General features: G+C 37.6%; 4 protein-coding genes and 1 pseudogene across 4 annotated transcripts in view; 2 read left to right on the forward strand and 3 right to left on the reverse strand.

The window, feature by feature from the left end:
- LOC105115553 (glycine-rich cell wall structural protein 2-like) overlaps nucleotides 1-1,502 on the forward strand; it is a 6,982-nt gene extending 5,480 nt beyond the window's left edge. Inside the window, exons 2-4 of the mRNA XM_011012465.1 lie at nucleotides 1,078-1,081; nucleotides 1,190-1,283; nucleotides 1,380-1,502. Of these exons, the coding sequence (XP_011010767.1) occupies nucleotides 1,078-1,081; nucleotides 1,190-1,283; nucleotides 1,380-1,502 (221 nt within the window). The remainder of the gene's footprint in view (nucleotides 1-1,077; nucleotides 1,082-1,189; nucleotides 1,284-1,379) is intronic.
- A 2,227-nt stretch (nucleotides 1,503-3,729) lies between these two features.
- On the reverse strand, nucleotides 3,730-4,326 carry LOC105115554 (metalloendoproteinase 1-like). Its single transcript, XM_011012466.1, has one exon. The coding sequence runs from the start codon at nucleotides 4,324-4,326 to the stop codon at nucleotides 3,730-3,732; it is 597 nt and encodes a 198-aa protein (XP_011010768.1).
- A 1,176-nt stretch (nucleotides 4,327-5,502) lies between these two features.
- Nucleotides 5,503-11,473, forward strand: part of LOC105115545 (dihydrolipoyllysine-residue acetyltransferase component 1 of pyruvate dehydrogenase complex, mitochondrial-like) — a 21,739-nt gene continuing 15,768 nt past the window's right edge. Inside the window, exon 1 of the mRNA XM_011012460.1 lies at nucleotides 5,503-5,516. The gene's annotated coding sequence lies outside the window, so the exon portion shown is untranslated. The remainder of the gene's footprint in view (nucleotides 5,517-11,473) is intronic.
- On the reverse strand, nucleotides 6,786-7,977 carry LOC105115548 (metalloendoproteinase 1-like). Its single transcript, XM_011012461.1, has one exon. The coding sequence runs from the start codon at nucleotides 7,888-7,890 to the stop codon at nucleotides 6,964-6,966; it is 927 nt and encodes a 308-aa protein (XP_011010763.1). The 5' UTR covers nucleotides 7,891-7,977; the 3' UTR covers nucleotides 6,786-6,963.
- LOC105115547 (metalloendoproteinase 1-like) lies at nucleotides 9,745-10,997 on the reverse strand (annotated as a pseudogene).

Genomic DNA, 11,473 nt, shown 5'->3' on the forward strand with positions numbered 1-11,473 from the left:
TTGTGGCCAGGGTGGGAATGGAAGTGGAGGAGGAGGAGGTGGTGGTAGTGGTGGGGGTGGAGGAGGAGGATCTGGCTCTGGCTCTGGCTCAGGCTCAGGTTATGGTAGCGGGTCTGGTTATGGCTCTGGATATGGAGGAGGGAAAGGTAATTAAAGCTTGCCATGAACACAGAGGATACTGTTTCTTTTGTATTCTGAAATAAAATTGTAGGAGCTCACACATGCTGTTGGCGAGTGATTTCAACCATGCATGTGTGTATGCTATCGATAAAGTCACTTTTTCAAATGCTATAAATAAAGAAAACATTTTACTCTAAGAATATATTTTATAGATAATCTCTCCGCAAAACCAAATCAAATGCGCATGTTTCTTTTCCATAAGAACAATTAGATCTCATCGCAAAAAAAGGAATTTAAATAAAATTAAAAGAAAAGAGCTTGTACTTTCTAAAATTGAAAATCTCCTTCTGGAGCTCAAGATAGACGCCGTGCAACTTCAAATAAAATTACTTACCTCTCTCTACGTAAATGTCACACGGAGTTTTTGATCCCTCACCGAAGGCGGACAAAAGGCCATTAGAAGTTGCAAAAAGTGAGTTTTACAACCAAAGAACCACCTGTAGACAAGTCCTATGAGTATTTCATAAAATGGCCATTCTTCGAATCAGAAATGTCCCATGACAATTATTGGCATTTAATGCTCAGAGTCTTAAGACAAACTATAATTTCAAGAAAACTATTGCCATTTGCTATTAAAATTATGGGAGAAAAAAGGAGAGAGGATATGTTTCAAGGCACAACTACTTTAGTAATCAGTAAAGATAATTCAGAATAGCAGATCCCCAATAACAAAAAAAAAAACCCTTTTCTTGTTGCACTCAGATTATTAAAGCACGCCAAAAATTCATGAGTTTTTTGGATAACTCTAATGGATGCCTTCTAAAGCACGCCAAAAATTCATGAGTTTTTTAGATAACTCTAATGGATGCCTTCTTTAAAAAAAAAAAAAAAAGGAAAGAAGAAGTTTTTAAGATTGTAATAATTGCTGAATGTACAGTTCTGTTATGAAATGCCTAGACTTGTAAGTTGAATGGGTATTCTGTTTAAAGCAATTTGTAAGTTTTCAAAACTGAATTACTTGGCAAAAAAATTAACCTTTTTCATATGGCTGTATGGATAATACTTTCAGTCTTTATGGCTCTAAAAGATGGGCGCAGATCACCGAATTTACTTTCCAGGAAGTTACTTCTGGCTTGGATTCCATCGCCGAGACCATAACGATGGTGCCGCCTTTGACGGCCCTCAGGGACCATGGCCCATGCTACTCCACCAACTAGGAATGCATGAAATAGCACATCTTCTAACTTGGTCTTGACCAGAATGATGATCCAAATGCCGATGCCATTATTTCTTCAAGAATTCGTCCTGGCATTGCGAGAAGCGATTTGCGTGAGGATGATATTCAGGGTGTAGGAGCCTTATTCCGATTCACTAATAATTAATAAGAACCAAAGGGAAGGAGAATGATGCTCGCAGCTTTTATTATCTTCATTAAGAGCATATTCCCATCTTTTTTCTAATAATTAATGACTTCGTGTTTAAGCCATCCTAAAGCTGTTTAAAGTCCCTGTCTGCAGATGTATTTCCTCGTAAGCAAGTTTATTTTTTATAGAAAACTTTATGAATCGCCCGCTGCAGAAGGGTTTTGGCCGCACAATTGTTCCTCAGCTTATATCCAACCTCTTGTTTTTGTTCTGTTTAATTTGGTCTCAAAAACAAAAGGATAGAAGTTGTGATGAGCTTCTAGTATTTAAACAAATTCCAAGAAAACTTGAGCAGGTTTGCAAACAAACATCTCGAAAATGTACGCTTGACCCTACATCGAAGAACTTCTACAATTTCTATTATTTTTGCATGAGATCTGTTCATGAACTCTTGCCATGTTGCTATTTTGCATGGAGCTTTTATAAAATAAGCTTGGAAACTTCTACAATATTGCTCTTTTGCATCTCATAAAAAGTTTTGCTTTGACAAGAGGGTGCAGACTGTAGAGTCTGAGGCCCAGGTTGTACCTAATTAGGCCTTCTGCAGCCTTTTTGGTGGGGGAGACTTTAAAGGCCTTGCAAATACGGGCTTGGAGTGATTTAATACACATGAGTCCGATTAAAGTTTACCATCACGCCCAATTTATTTTAAATAAGCTTAAAATCCCAGTCCGTGTGAGCATAACAATCACGCGTGGCTTCCGAATTCTATTAAACGATCTCCTTAATATTCTCTCTGTTTCTGTTGTAATTAAAGATTAGGGTTTTGATGTTGATGATTTTTAAGAAAATTATTAGCAATTCAATTTGCAAGATTTTGGGCCTTTGGCATCTAATCAGAAAGAAAATATTTGATGATATTTACTGATGAGACTGGATTTACCTCTTCGATTCTACTGAGAGTCTTATATTTCATTACTTTTATTTAAAAGTTGAAATTGATGAACTGAAAATTTAATTATATTTTTCCAATTATTAAACCAGTTCTTAAGTAGACTGATATGAAGGTGGAAGGAGGTTGAATTGATTAAATATCTACATCGCTCGATTTATTGCATGCATCCCTATTTAAATTTATTGGACTTGAAAATAACATCCAGAGTAAAACTCGAAAACAACACGGAATGTCATTGCTAGTTTAAGGAGTATCCATACCTATTACTATTAGTAAAGTCGATTGGTTCTTTTTCCTTTTTACCTTGGCAGACAAGCAAGCAAAACCTTGTATTTCCTTTCCTCCTTGTATTATTTAGGTCATAACTCTCTATCTTTACGTGTATTTATATATAATTCAGAAGAAATTAAATTTATGGCTCCGTACTAAAATTCTTATTCTAGAAGAAGAGAGAATACCCTCATTTTTAATTAACCAAACTACGGTATTTCATATAAAATGCATTGCTCAGACAATATTATTTTGGCTTTTTGAGTTTAAATTAGGTTTAATTTTATATTTTAAAATTTTAGTGTTTAAATTTTTAATTTATTTCATTTGATTCTTAATTAAATCTGGATCCTAAGAATCAATTTAATTTCACCCCTATCAAATTTCAAAAGCCCCCTAATTTCAACATGTTTTAAATTTTCTTTTTAGTTGATATTTAATTTTTTAATTTTTTTAATTTCACCTCTGTTTTCAACTAAATTTAACTCTAAATTCGTGTGTCTTTTGTGATCAAAACAAATGGGGCAAACTTGTTTCTATATTTGAAAAGCTTGTCCACAGATTACAGCTGATAAACGTTATGCTCTGTGTGCGATGGACTTGGAGACTAGAACCGATCCTAATTCCTATACATTAATTAAATGTCTTTTCTCTGGTGGCCATCTTGGGTTTCGTCGGATGAAATTATAGAGTACTGTATGGACGGACTTGTTATGCCTGCGGTAATGCTCTGTGACACAGACAACATGCGGCTGCCTGCACAAATGGACCTTGAAGAGACTCGTCCAAATAATCCGCGATTATTTGTATTTTGCAAACATAATTTATTTACAATCTCAAAGAAATGGTTTGCAAAATAGTTTGAGGCTTGCAAGGAGATACTTTGCAAACAAAGACTCCAACCACTCTCTAAGATCAGGATGGCCTTATTAAACACAAATTCGTAACTAGAAACTGATGGAAATTCATTCTTAATTTAAATAATAGAAACTGAAAGCATCATTCTCCTTTGTACGCGCTTCAATTAGCGAATCTGTATAAAGCTCGTACACCCTGAATATCATCCGGACTCAAATCCCTTTTCGTAATCCCAGGAGGAATACTGTAAGACATGATGGCATTGGCATTTGGATCATCATTGTGGTCAAGACCGAGGAGATGTCCTATTTCATGCACAGCAACAGATTCCAGGTCCATCTGGTTAGGTCCTGGGTTTTCACTCCAATTTTCATCCGCATCGAAATGGAACATTGCATTCCTAACTGGTGGAGTAGCATGGGCTAAGGTCCCTCGAGGACCGTCAAAGGCTTTACCATCGTTATGGTCTCCACGATGGAATCCAATTACAATATCTGCAGGGGAGCTACCGGTAACTTCCTGAAAAGTGAATTCGGTGACCTGTGCCCATCTCTGAAAAGCTTTTGCGCAGATGGACCTTATGTTCTGTGCAGCCGGGACTTGGACACTGGAACGAAACGTGTACGTCAATTGTCTTTTTGCCCATCTAGGACTTCCAGGAATGAAATTGTAGTGAGCTAGTGTGTGGATGGACTTGTGAGTATGGTAATGCTTTGTGCCATTGACAACATCTGGCACGCCACATCTAGGCTGCATCATTTCGTGCACTGTACTATTGTCTAGGCTTCCTGTAACGTTCAAATGATGGTTCTGCTGATATGCCTTGATTGCAGACTCTAAAAGATCATCAAACTCATCGTCATTGGCATGGTTATGGCCCTTCTTTCCTTGATGATCATGGTTATGGCCCTTCGTTTAATCCGAATAATTTTTTAGAAATTCAGTTCATCCAACTTGATCGAATCCAAACCCGACGGGTCTAGGGGGGGGGGGGGGAGTGTAAGAATTAAACACTGCCATCCAGATTTTTTTTCCCCTCATTACTCGTACGTACACCCTGGAATGAAATTCAAAATCTCCAACTCGAACCTCACAACTACCAACTCTGATAGAAGCAATCAGGAGCCCTTTCTTCGTTCTTTCCAAGCTCGAGCTGTTGAGTTTCTTGTATCAATCAATCTTTCATGTACCCGGTTCTTTATACTTTATTTCGTATACTATTGTTGTCCAGGACAGGGATTTTGATTAAGTTTTCTCCATGGGTTCCGTGATTCCTTATGCCTTTCTTCCGTGTTGTTGCATTCAAATTAGGCTAAGAGATGGCTGTTTAGATGAATGTAGAAGGCTAATATAGATCCTGTCCTTGTTCATCAATTTTATTTTTTAATTATGTATTATTGTGTTGGGGAGAGAATTTAAGCTCCATCTTCTGCATGGGGACGGATGGCCCTATTCTAGAATTTCCACAGTGTGGGAAAACAGACAAGTCAAGTAGCAAGTTGTCACGGGGTTAAATTTTTTGCAACACAATTCAACCCAATGCGATAGTCTAGTCCCAACTAAACTCAGCCTTGCCTCCCCTTTTTGCTCGTATTTCCTACGACTATGTGTTTCGCTCACCCAACGAAGTTCCCACAATTTCTAAGTCGTATAAAAGGAACAAACACAAGTAAGCACACAAGTTTACAAGAATACCTAAGGTCCATCACCTAAGCTCCCACGTCCATGCCAAGTCGCAAGCTCAACGACTCGCATAGACCATTGCACGCTACCTGCTGAATTCGTTTCTGCCTATGCAAGGCTGCCGCTGTCCATCGCTGCCGAATTCTAGGCAATGTGCTTTCGTTGGCGCATCCCCGCGTCTAGAGCCTTAACACAAGTTTTCATTACAAGTTTCCCGTGTAAACATGTATATTTTTTCAATTCAATTTTGATCAAAAAAAAAATATTATTTTTTCTATTTGTTAGTTTGCATGAGTTGACGTAGTATTCCTGGATTGAGTCTGGCAGCTATACTTCAAATTCTTTATAACAAAGTTTTTTTTTTTTCTCCCTTTCTTGACAGGCTAACCCATCCTGTTCGGCGCCTATCTTTTGTATGCTAGAGGCTACAGTTGGGCATTTGTCCAGTAACAATCTTTTTAGACGTTGAAACTGGGTTTTCACGTTAAAAAAAACCTTACAGAAAGGCAGGTGTATGGGCTCTCTACTTCAGCCCAATTAGGTGAAGAAAACAGAAAAAGGAATTAGAGGCCCAGACTCCAGTAATAATTAACAGCCGTTAAGGAGTCAACGGAGATTAGCATCTCTAGTGGCTCGACCTCATTGGGGTGCTTGATGAGCCAAATTATTGTTATACCTTTGCTGCCTTTTGAAACCAATTTTATGCTGGAATTGATTTCCACTATTCAAGTAATTTAATCGATTTTTTTTGCTAGTAAATCTTTTTATTTAAAATAAATTTCAGAATTTATTCAATTTGAATCGGTGAAAATACATTATTTATCAAACTTGTTCTTATTTTTTAAAGATTTTTTTCAAGTTTATGTGATAGAGAAGAATGTGATTAGTGAAATTATTTTTTAATGTATCAGCTTTGAAGTAAATCACATTTTAGTGTGATGTGCAAGTTCATATATATATATATTATAAAAGGAGAATATTCGAGTACTTTGTTTTCAGCCATAATAGCTAGCCGCTTTCAGTTGGTTAGGGCTTGTTCAGGTATGAACTTGAACTCCACATAAATATACAGTGCATGAACCAGGAGATATTCTCGTAAAGGTATCCAGTATGATTTTTCAGGCATAAATTGACAGAAAGCTAACATGCTGTTGATGTTCTTATGACATTTCAATAGGAGGCGTTAAGGTATGGTTTTCAGTTTTGCCGAAGGTTTTGTCGTTCATGGGCTAAATTATTGGACAGCTTGAATTGATGGAAACTTCTGCACTGATTTAGAGGTTTTGTAATATTATTGGACCACTCATGCTAATTTCATCTGGGTTTTGATCATCTGTGCTACATAATAGCAGGTGATTTGGGGGGCTTAGAATTCTTATTTTAGAAGAAGAGAGAATGCCCCCAGCTTCCTACAGATAAATTTTTCGAATTTAGTTCTAATTGCCACTGCTCTTTTGGTTGATTGCAGAACTCGAAAAATTAAAATCTGGTTAGCAAAATAGGCTTTTGTCAAACTCCAAATTCCTGAACAATAATTTTATCTAGAAAGAAACATACAGACTGGAAAACTTCAATTGCAATTATTCTATGATTACAAGGAGATAAGATTATGTGGAAGTGACTTCTTCACATATTTTAAAATCCACGTACAAATCCTTTATTTGCTAATACAATAACAGGTATAATAATCTTTTAGTTATATGTGGCTTTTAATCAAAGTCCATAGAGGTCACGGATACCGTCGATGTCATCCTCTTGCAGATTCCTTTTTGTCTTTCCATAATCAAAGTATGGATACATGATTGCATCTGGATGGTCTCCGCTGTGACCAAGTCCGAGTAAGTGACCTATTTCATGCACAGCGACGGATTCCAGGTCTAGCTCTAGACGTCCAGGATTGCTGCTCCAAGTTTCATCAGCATCAAAATGTAGCATCCCGATAGTTGGTCTAAAACCATGGGCAAAGATTCCTCCAGGGCCATCAAATGGCTCATCATCTCCGTGGTCTAGTTGGTAAAAGGCAATTTTAATATCAGCATCGGCAGAATTAGGCACTTCTTCGAACGTGAAGTCAGTAACTTGTGCCCATTTTTGAAAGGATTGTTTGCAAACAGACCTTATACTCTCTGCACCAGCGACTTGGACAGTTGCGCCAAACGTGTACTTCAAATGCTTTTTGGACCATCTGGGGGCTCCAGGGAAGAACGAATAGTCAGCATTGGCCACCCCATCAGAAGACTTGGAGCTATTGCGGTGCTTTGTGCTATTGAAGATATCAGCCACACCACATCTAGGCTTCATCATTTGATTCACGGTACGTTTGTCTAGCCTTCCAGTGACTTCCAAATGAAAGTTTTGCTGATAGGTTCTGATAGCAGACTCCAAAAGGTCATCGAACTCGTCATCGTCAACCTGGTTCCGGTTCTTGTTACTTGAAAGATCATAATCCAAGTATCCAAATTTCTTCAGATACTGCTTTACAAGGTGCAGCTTGGAAACAGATTGACCTTTTTGGCTTTCCACAAGGTTCAGGATGGATTTGAATGGATGATGCCCAGTTGGTTCTGATTGGACAAATTTTATCGGAATCACTAGGAGAAGAAAAAGGGATACTAGAAATTTGAAGGTTTTTTCAGCCATACTTGGAAGCCTCTTTCAATATTGGTTAGGACTTCTTCAAGTATGAACATGAAACTCCACATAAATAAATATATAGTGCCCCAACCAGAAGATATTCTCCTAAGGGCTAAGGGTATCCATTATGTTTTTTCAATCATAAATTGACAGAAAGCTAACATGTCGTTGATGTTTTTTTAACATTTCAATAAGAGATGTTAAGGTATGGTTCTCAACTTTTCCATAGATATTGTCATGTATGGACTGAATTCTTTCAATTATTGAACATCGATCTTGACACTAACGGAATTTTGCAATTATTAACAGAAGAGTGTATTAATATTTGTATTTTCAGTCTATTAACGTGAATTTTATTAATAGATTCACCAACACAAATATTTTATTAAAAAAACCATTATTAGTGATTTTTAATTTGTTAATAAATTTATTAATAATAAAATTTCCAACAGATAAAGTGCATTAAAAAGTTGAATATACTAAATTCATGAATTGATTGAAACTACGTAGTGATGTAGAGGTTTTCGTTGTTATTGGACCAGTTATACAAATTTCACTTCAAAACAGAAATATTTTGTTTCTTTCAATATAATAAAATAATTTTAAAAATTCTTCACAAATTTTTTATTTGTTGATGGTGAAGGTTCCTCTTTCATAACTTGAATAGACTGGAATCTATACATAGTGTGATGTGATGATATTTTTAGCCTTTTCACATTTAAATATGATGTGATGATATTTTTTAGCCTTTTCGCATCTAAATATGATGTAATGATATTTCTGAAACAGAGCGAGCCATAAGTGATTAGTTGTAAATTAAGGAACAAATGTGTGGCTGAAAGCCTAAAACCATTCCACATCAGTCAATTATTATTTTCTCCATCGGTCGGGTATCAGGGAAAGTTTTCATGCATGAGATTTGATTGGTTCTTAAAACAGGGCACTCATATCCATACCTATCTGTTCATAAGATTTTTTTTTTTTTTCTTGTAGCCTTTCTTTAAACTCAGATTCTAGATAATGATGATGAAAGCATGCAGTTTACCTAGCAATTAAAAATAACATCTCGAGAGAATATGTAATTATTTGTAATGATTTTTTTTTTCATTCAATAAAGAAAATAGTTCATAGGGTCACTGCTCACCGTTTTTAATGGCTCAAGTGCCTTGAAACGACATCCAAATAATACAAGAGGGATAATTCATAGTGTCGATGCTCATTCAAAACGCATTAACACATGCCTGTAGTTGTAACATTCTTCCAATTGGAGAATTATTGGACGAACAAACCAAATCCCACAGGAAATCAGCCTGTGGTGTCCTCTGTGTCTCGTGTACTTTCCCTTCTTCGAAGAATGCACTTGTAATGCCGGCTTAGGAATTTGAGTTAAGCTGAGGTGGTCTTCTTGTTCAGTATTAGCAAGATAGCTAGGTTTGAACTTTGTTTCTCGCACCAAGCCAAGAAAAAATCCGTAGACGTGTTCAATGTGCCAAGAAAAAATCCGTAGACGTGTTCAAATTAAAAAAAAAAAAAATGATTGTTCGAGTTGTGGGGGAGAGAGGGGTTGCAGATGGCAATTCAATTTGTGCATTATCAAAACAAATTAGGCAAACTTGTCTCTATATTTGAAAAGCTTCTCCACAGATTGCAGCTGATAGACGTTATGCTCTGTGTGCGATGGACTTGACCACTAGAACCAATCCTAATTCCTATACATTAAACGTCTTTTCTCTGGTGGACATCTTGGGTTTCGTCGGATGAAAATGTAGAGTACAGTATGGATGGAATTATTATGCCTGCGGTAATGCTCTGTGACACAGACAACGTGCGGCTGGCTGCACAAATAGACCTTGAAGAGACTCGTCCAAATAATCCACGATTATTTGTATTATGCAAACATAATTCATTTACAATCTCAAAGAAATGGTTTGCAAAATAGTTTTAGGCTTGCAAGGAGACACTTTGCAAATAAAGACTCCAGCCACCTCTCTAAGATCAGGATGGCCTAATTAAACACAAATTTGTAACTAGAAACTGATGGAAATTTATTCTTAATTTAGATAATAGAAACTGCAAGCATCATTCTCCTTTTGTACGCGCTTCAATTAGCGAATCCGTATAAAGCTCGTACACCCTGAATATCATCCGCACGCAAATCCCTTTTCGCAACCCCAGGAGGAATTCTGGAAGACATGATGGCATCGGCATTTGGATCATCATTGTGGTCAAGACCGAGGAGATGTCCTATTTCATGCACAGCAACAGATTCCAGGTCCATCTGGTTAGGTCCTGGGTTTTCACTCCAATTTTCATCCGCATCGAAATGGAACATTGCATTCCTAACTGGTGGAGTAGCATGCGCTAAGGTCCCTCGAGGACCGTCAAAGGCTTTACCATCGTTATGGTCTCCGCGATGGAATCCAATTACAATATCTGCAGGGGAGCTACCGGTAACTTCCTGAAAGGTGAATTCGGTGACCTGTGCCCATCTCTGAAAAGCTTTTGCGCAGATGGACCTTATGTTCTGTGCAGCCGGGACTTGGACACTGGAACGAAACTTGTACGTCAATTGCCTTTTTGGCCATCTAGGATTTCCAGGAAATAAATTTTAGTGAGCTAGTGTGTGGATGGACTTGTGAGTATGGTAATGCCTTGTACCATTGACAACATCTGGCACGCCACATCTAGGCTGCATCATTTCGTGCACTGTACTATTGTCTAGGCTTCCTGTAACGTTCAAATGATGGTTCTGCTGATATGCCTTGATTGCAGACTCTAAAAGATCATCAAACTCATCGTCATTGGCATGGTTATGGCCCTTCTTTCCTTGATGACCATAGTTCAAGTATCCAAATTTCTCAAGATATCTTTTGAGCTCATGAAGCCCTTCGACAGATCCGTTCTTGTGGCATCCCTCCAGGTGTTTGACGAACCCAAAAGGATCTCCACTTGGTTTTGATTGAATGGTGCGTGATTGCATCGCAACAAGAAGTAAAATGGCTGCAAAAATCGGAAAACTTCTAGCTGTCATTGTAGACATGAAATCCATTACTCTCCTTCACTTGTGGGTTCGAGAGGAGAACTTATGGATGCTAGACACTGATAATCTGGCTTGTTTATATAGCGCTCCTGCGGGGCAGTTCCCTTCCAATCTCGACATTTTAGCTTCCTTGTTGAATGGGGCAAGTCTTTTTGCCCGTTAAGAGGGTTTAAGGTTTGGTTTGGAAACGCGTCCAGACGTTGTTTTTCTAAATTTTGAAATAGTAAATTTGTGGAATCATAAAAATTCTCTCCTTTTTTTTTCTTTGTTTTGATCAATCCCGATGGACCGCTACATTGTCTGTGCTTGAAGTATTTGTGAAGTCTTCCTTGATAGAACCTAGTGTTAGGTTGGTTGCCATTTCATATAAGGCACCAACCATTTACCATTGACTATTGGTAGCCACCATTGTTGAATGAGATAGAGTTGGTGGCCACCATTGTTGAATGAGCTAGAGTTGGTAGCCATCAATGTTGACAACAAACCAAGAAGAGCTTCCATGAATGCCTATAAATAGAGGCATATATGAGAGAGCAAAATGAGAGAGAG

The sequence above is a fragment of the Populus euphratica genome, unplaced genomic scaffold (assembly GCF_000495115.2).
Source record: "Populus euphratica unplaced genomic scaffold, PopEup_1.0 scaffold804.1, whole genome shotgun sequence".
In the NCBI taxonomy this organism is placed as follows: domain Eukaryota; kingdom Viridiplantae; phylum Streptophyta; class Magnoliopsida; order Malpighiales; family Salicaceae; genus Populus; species Populus euphratica.

Coding starts and splice junctions, on each gene's coding strand:
- LOC105115554 (XM_011012466.1), bottom strand. CDS start 4,326: ATGATGCAGCCTAGATGTGGCGTGCCAGATGTTGTCAATGGCACAAAG.
- LOC105115548 (XM_011012461.1), bottom strand. CDS start 7,890: ATGGCTGAAAAAACCTTCAAATTTCTAGTATCCCTTTTTCTTCTCCTA.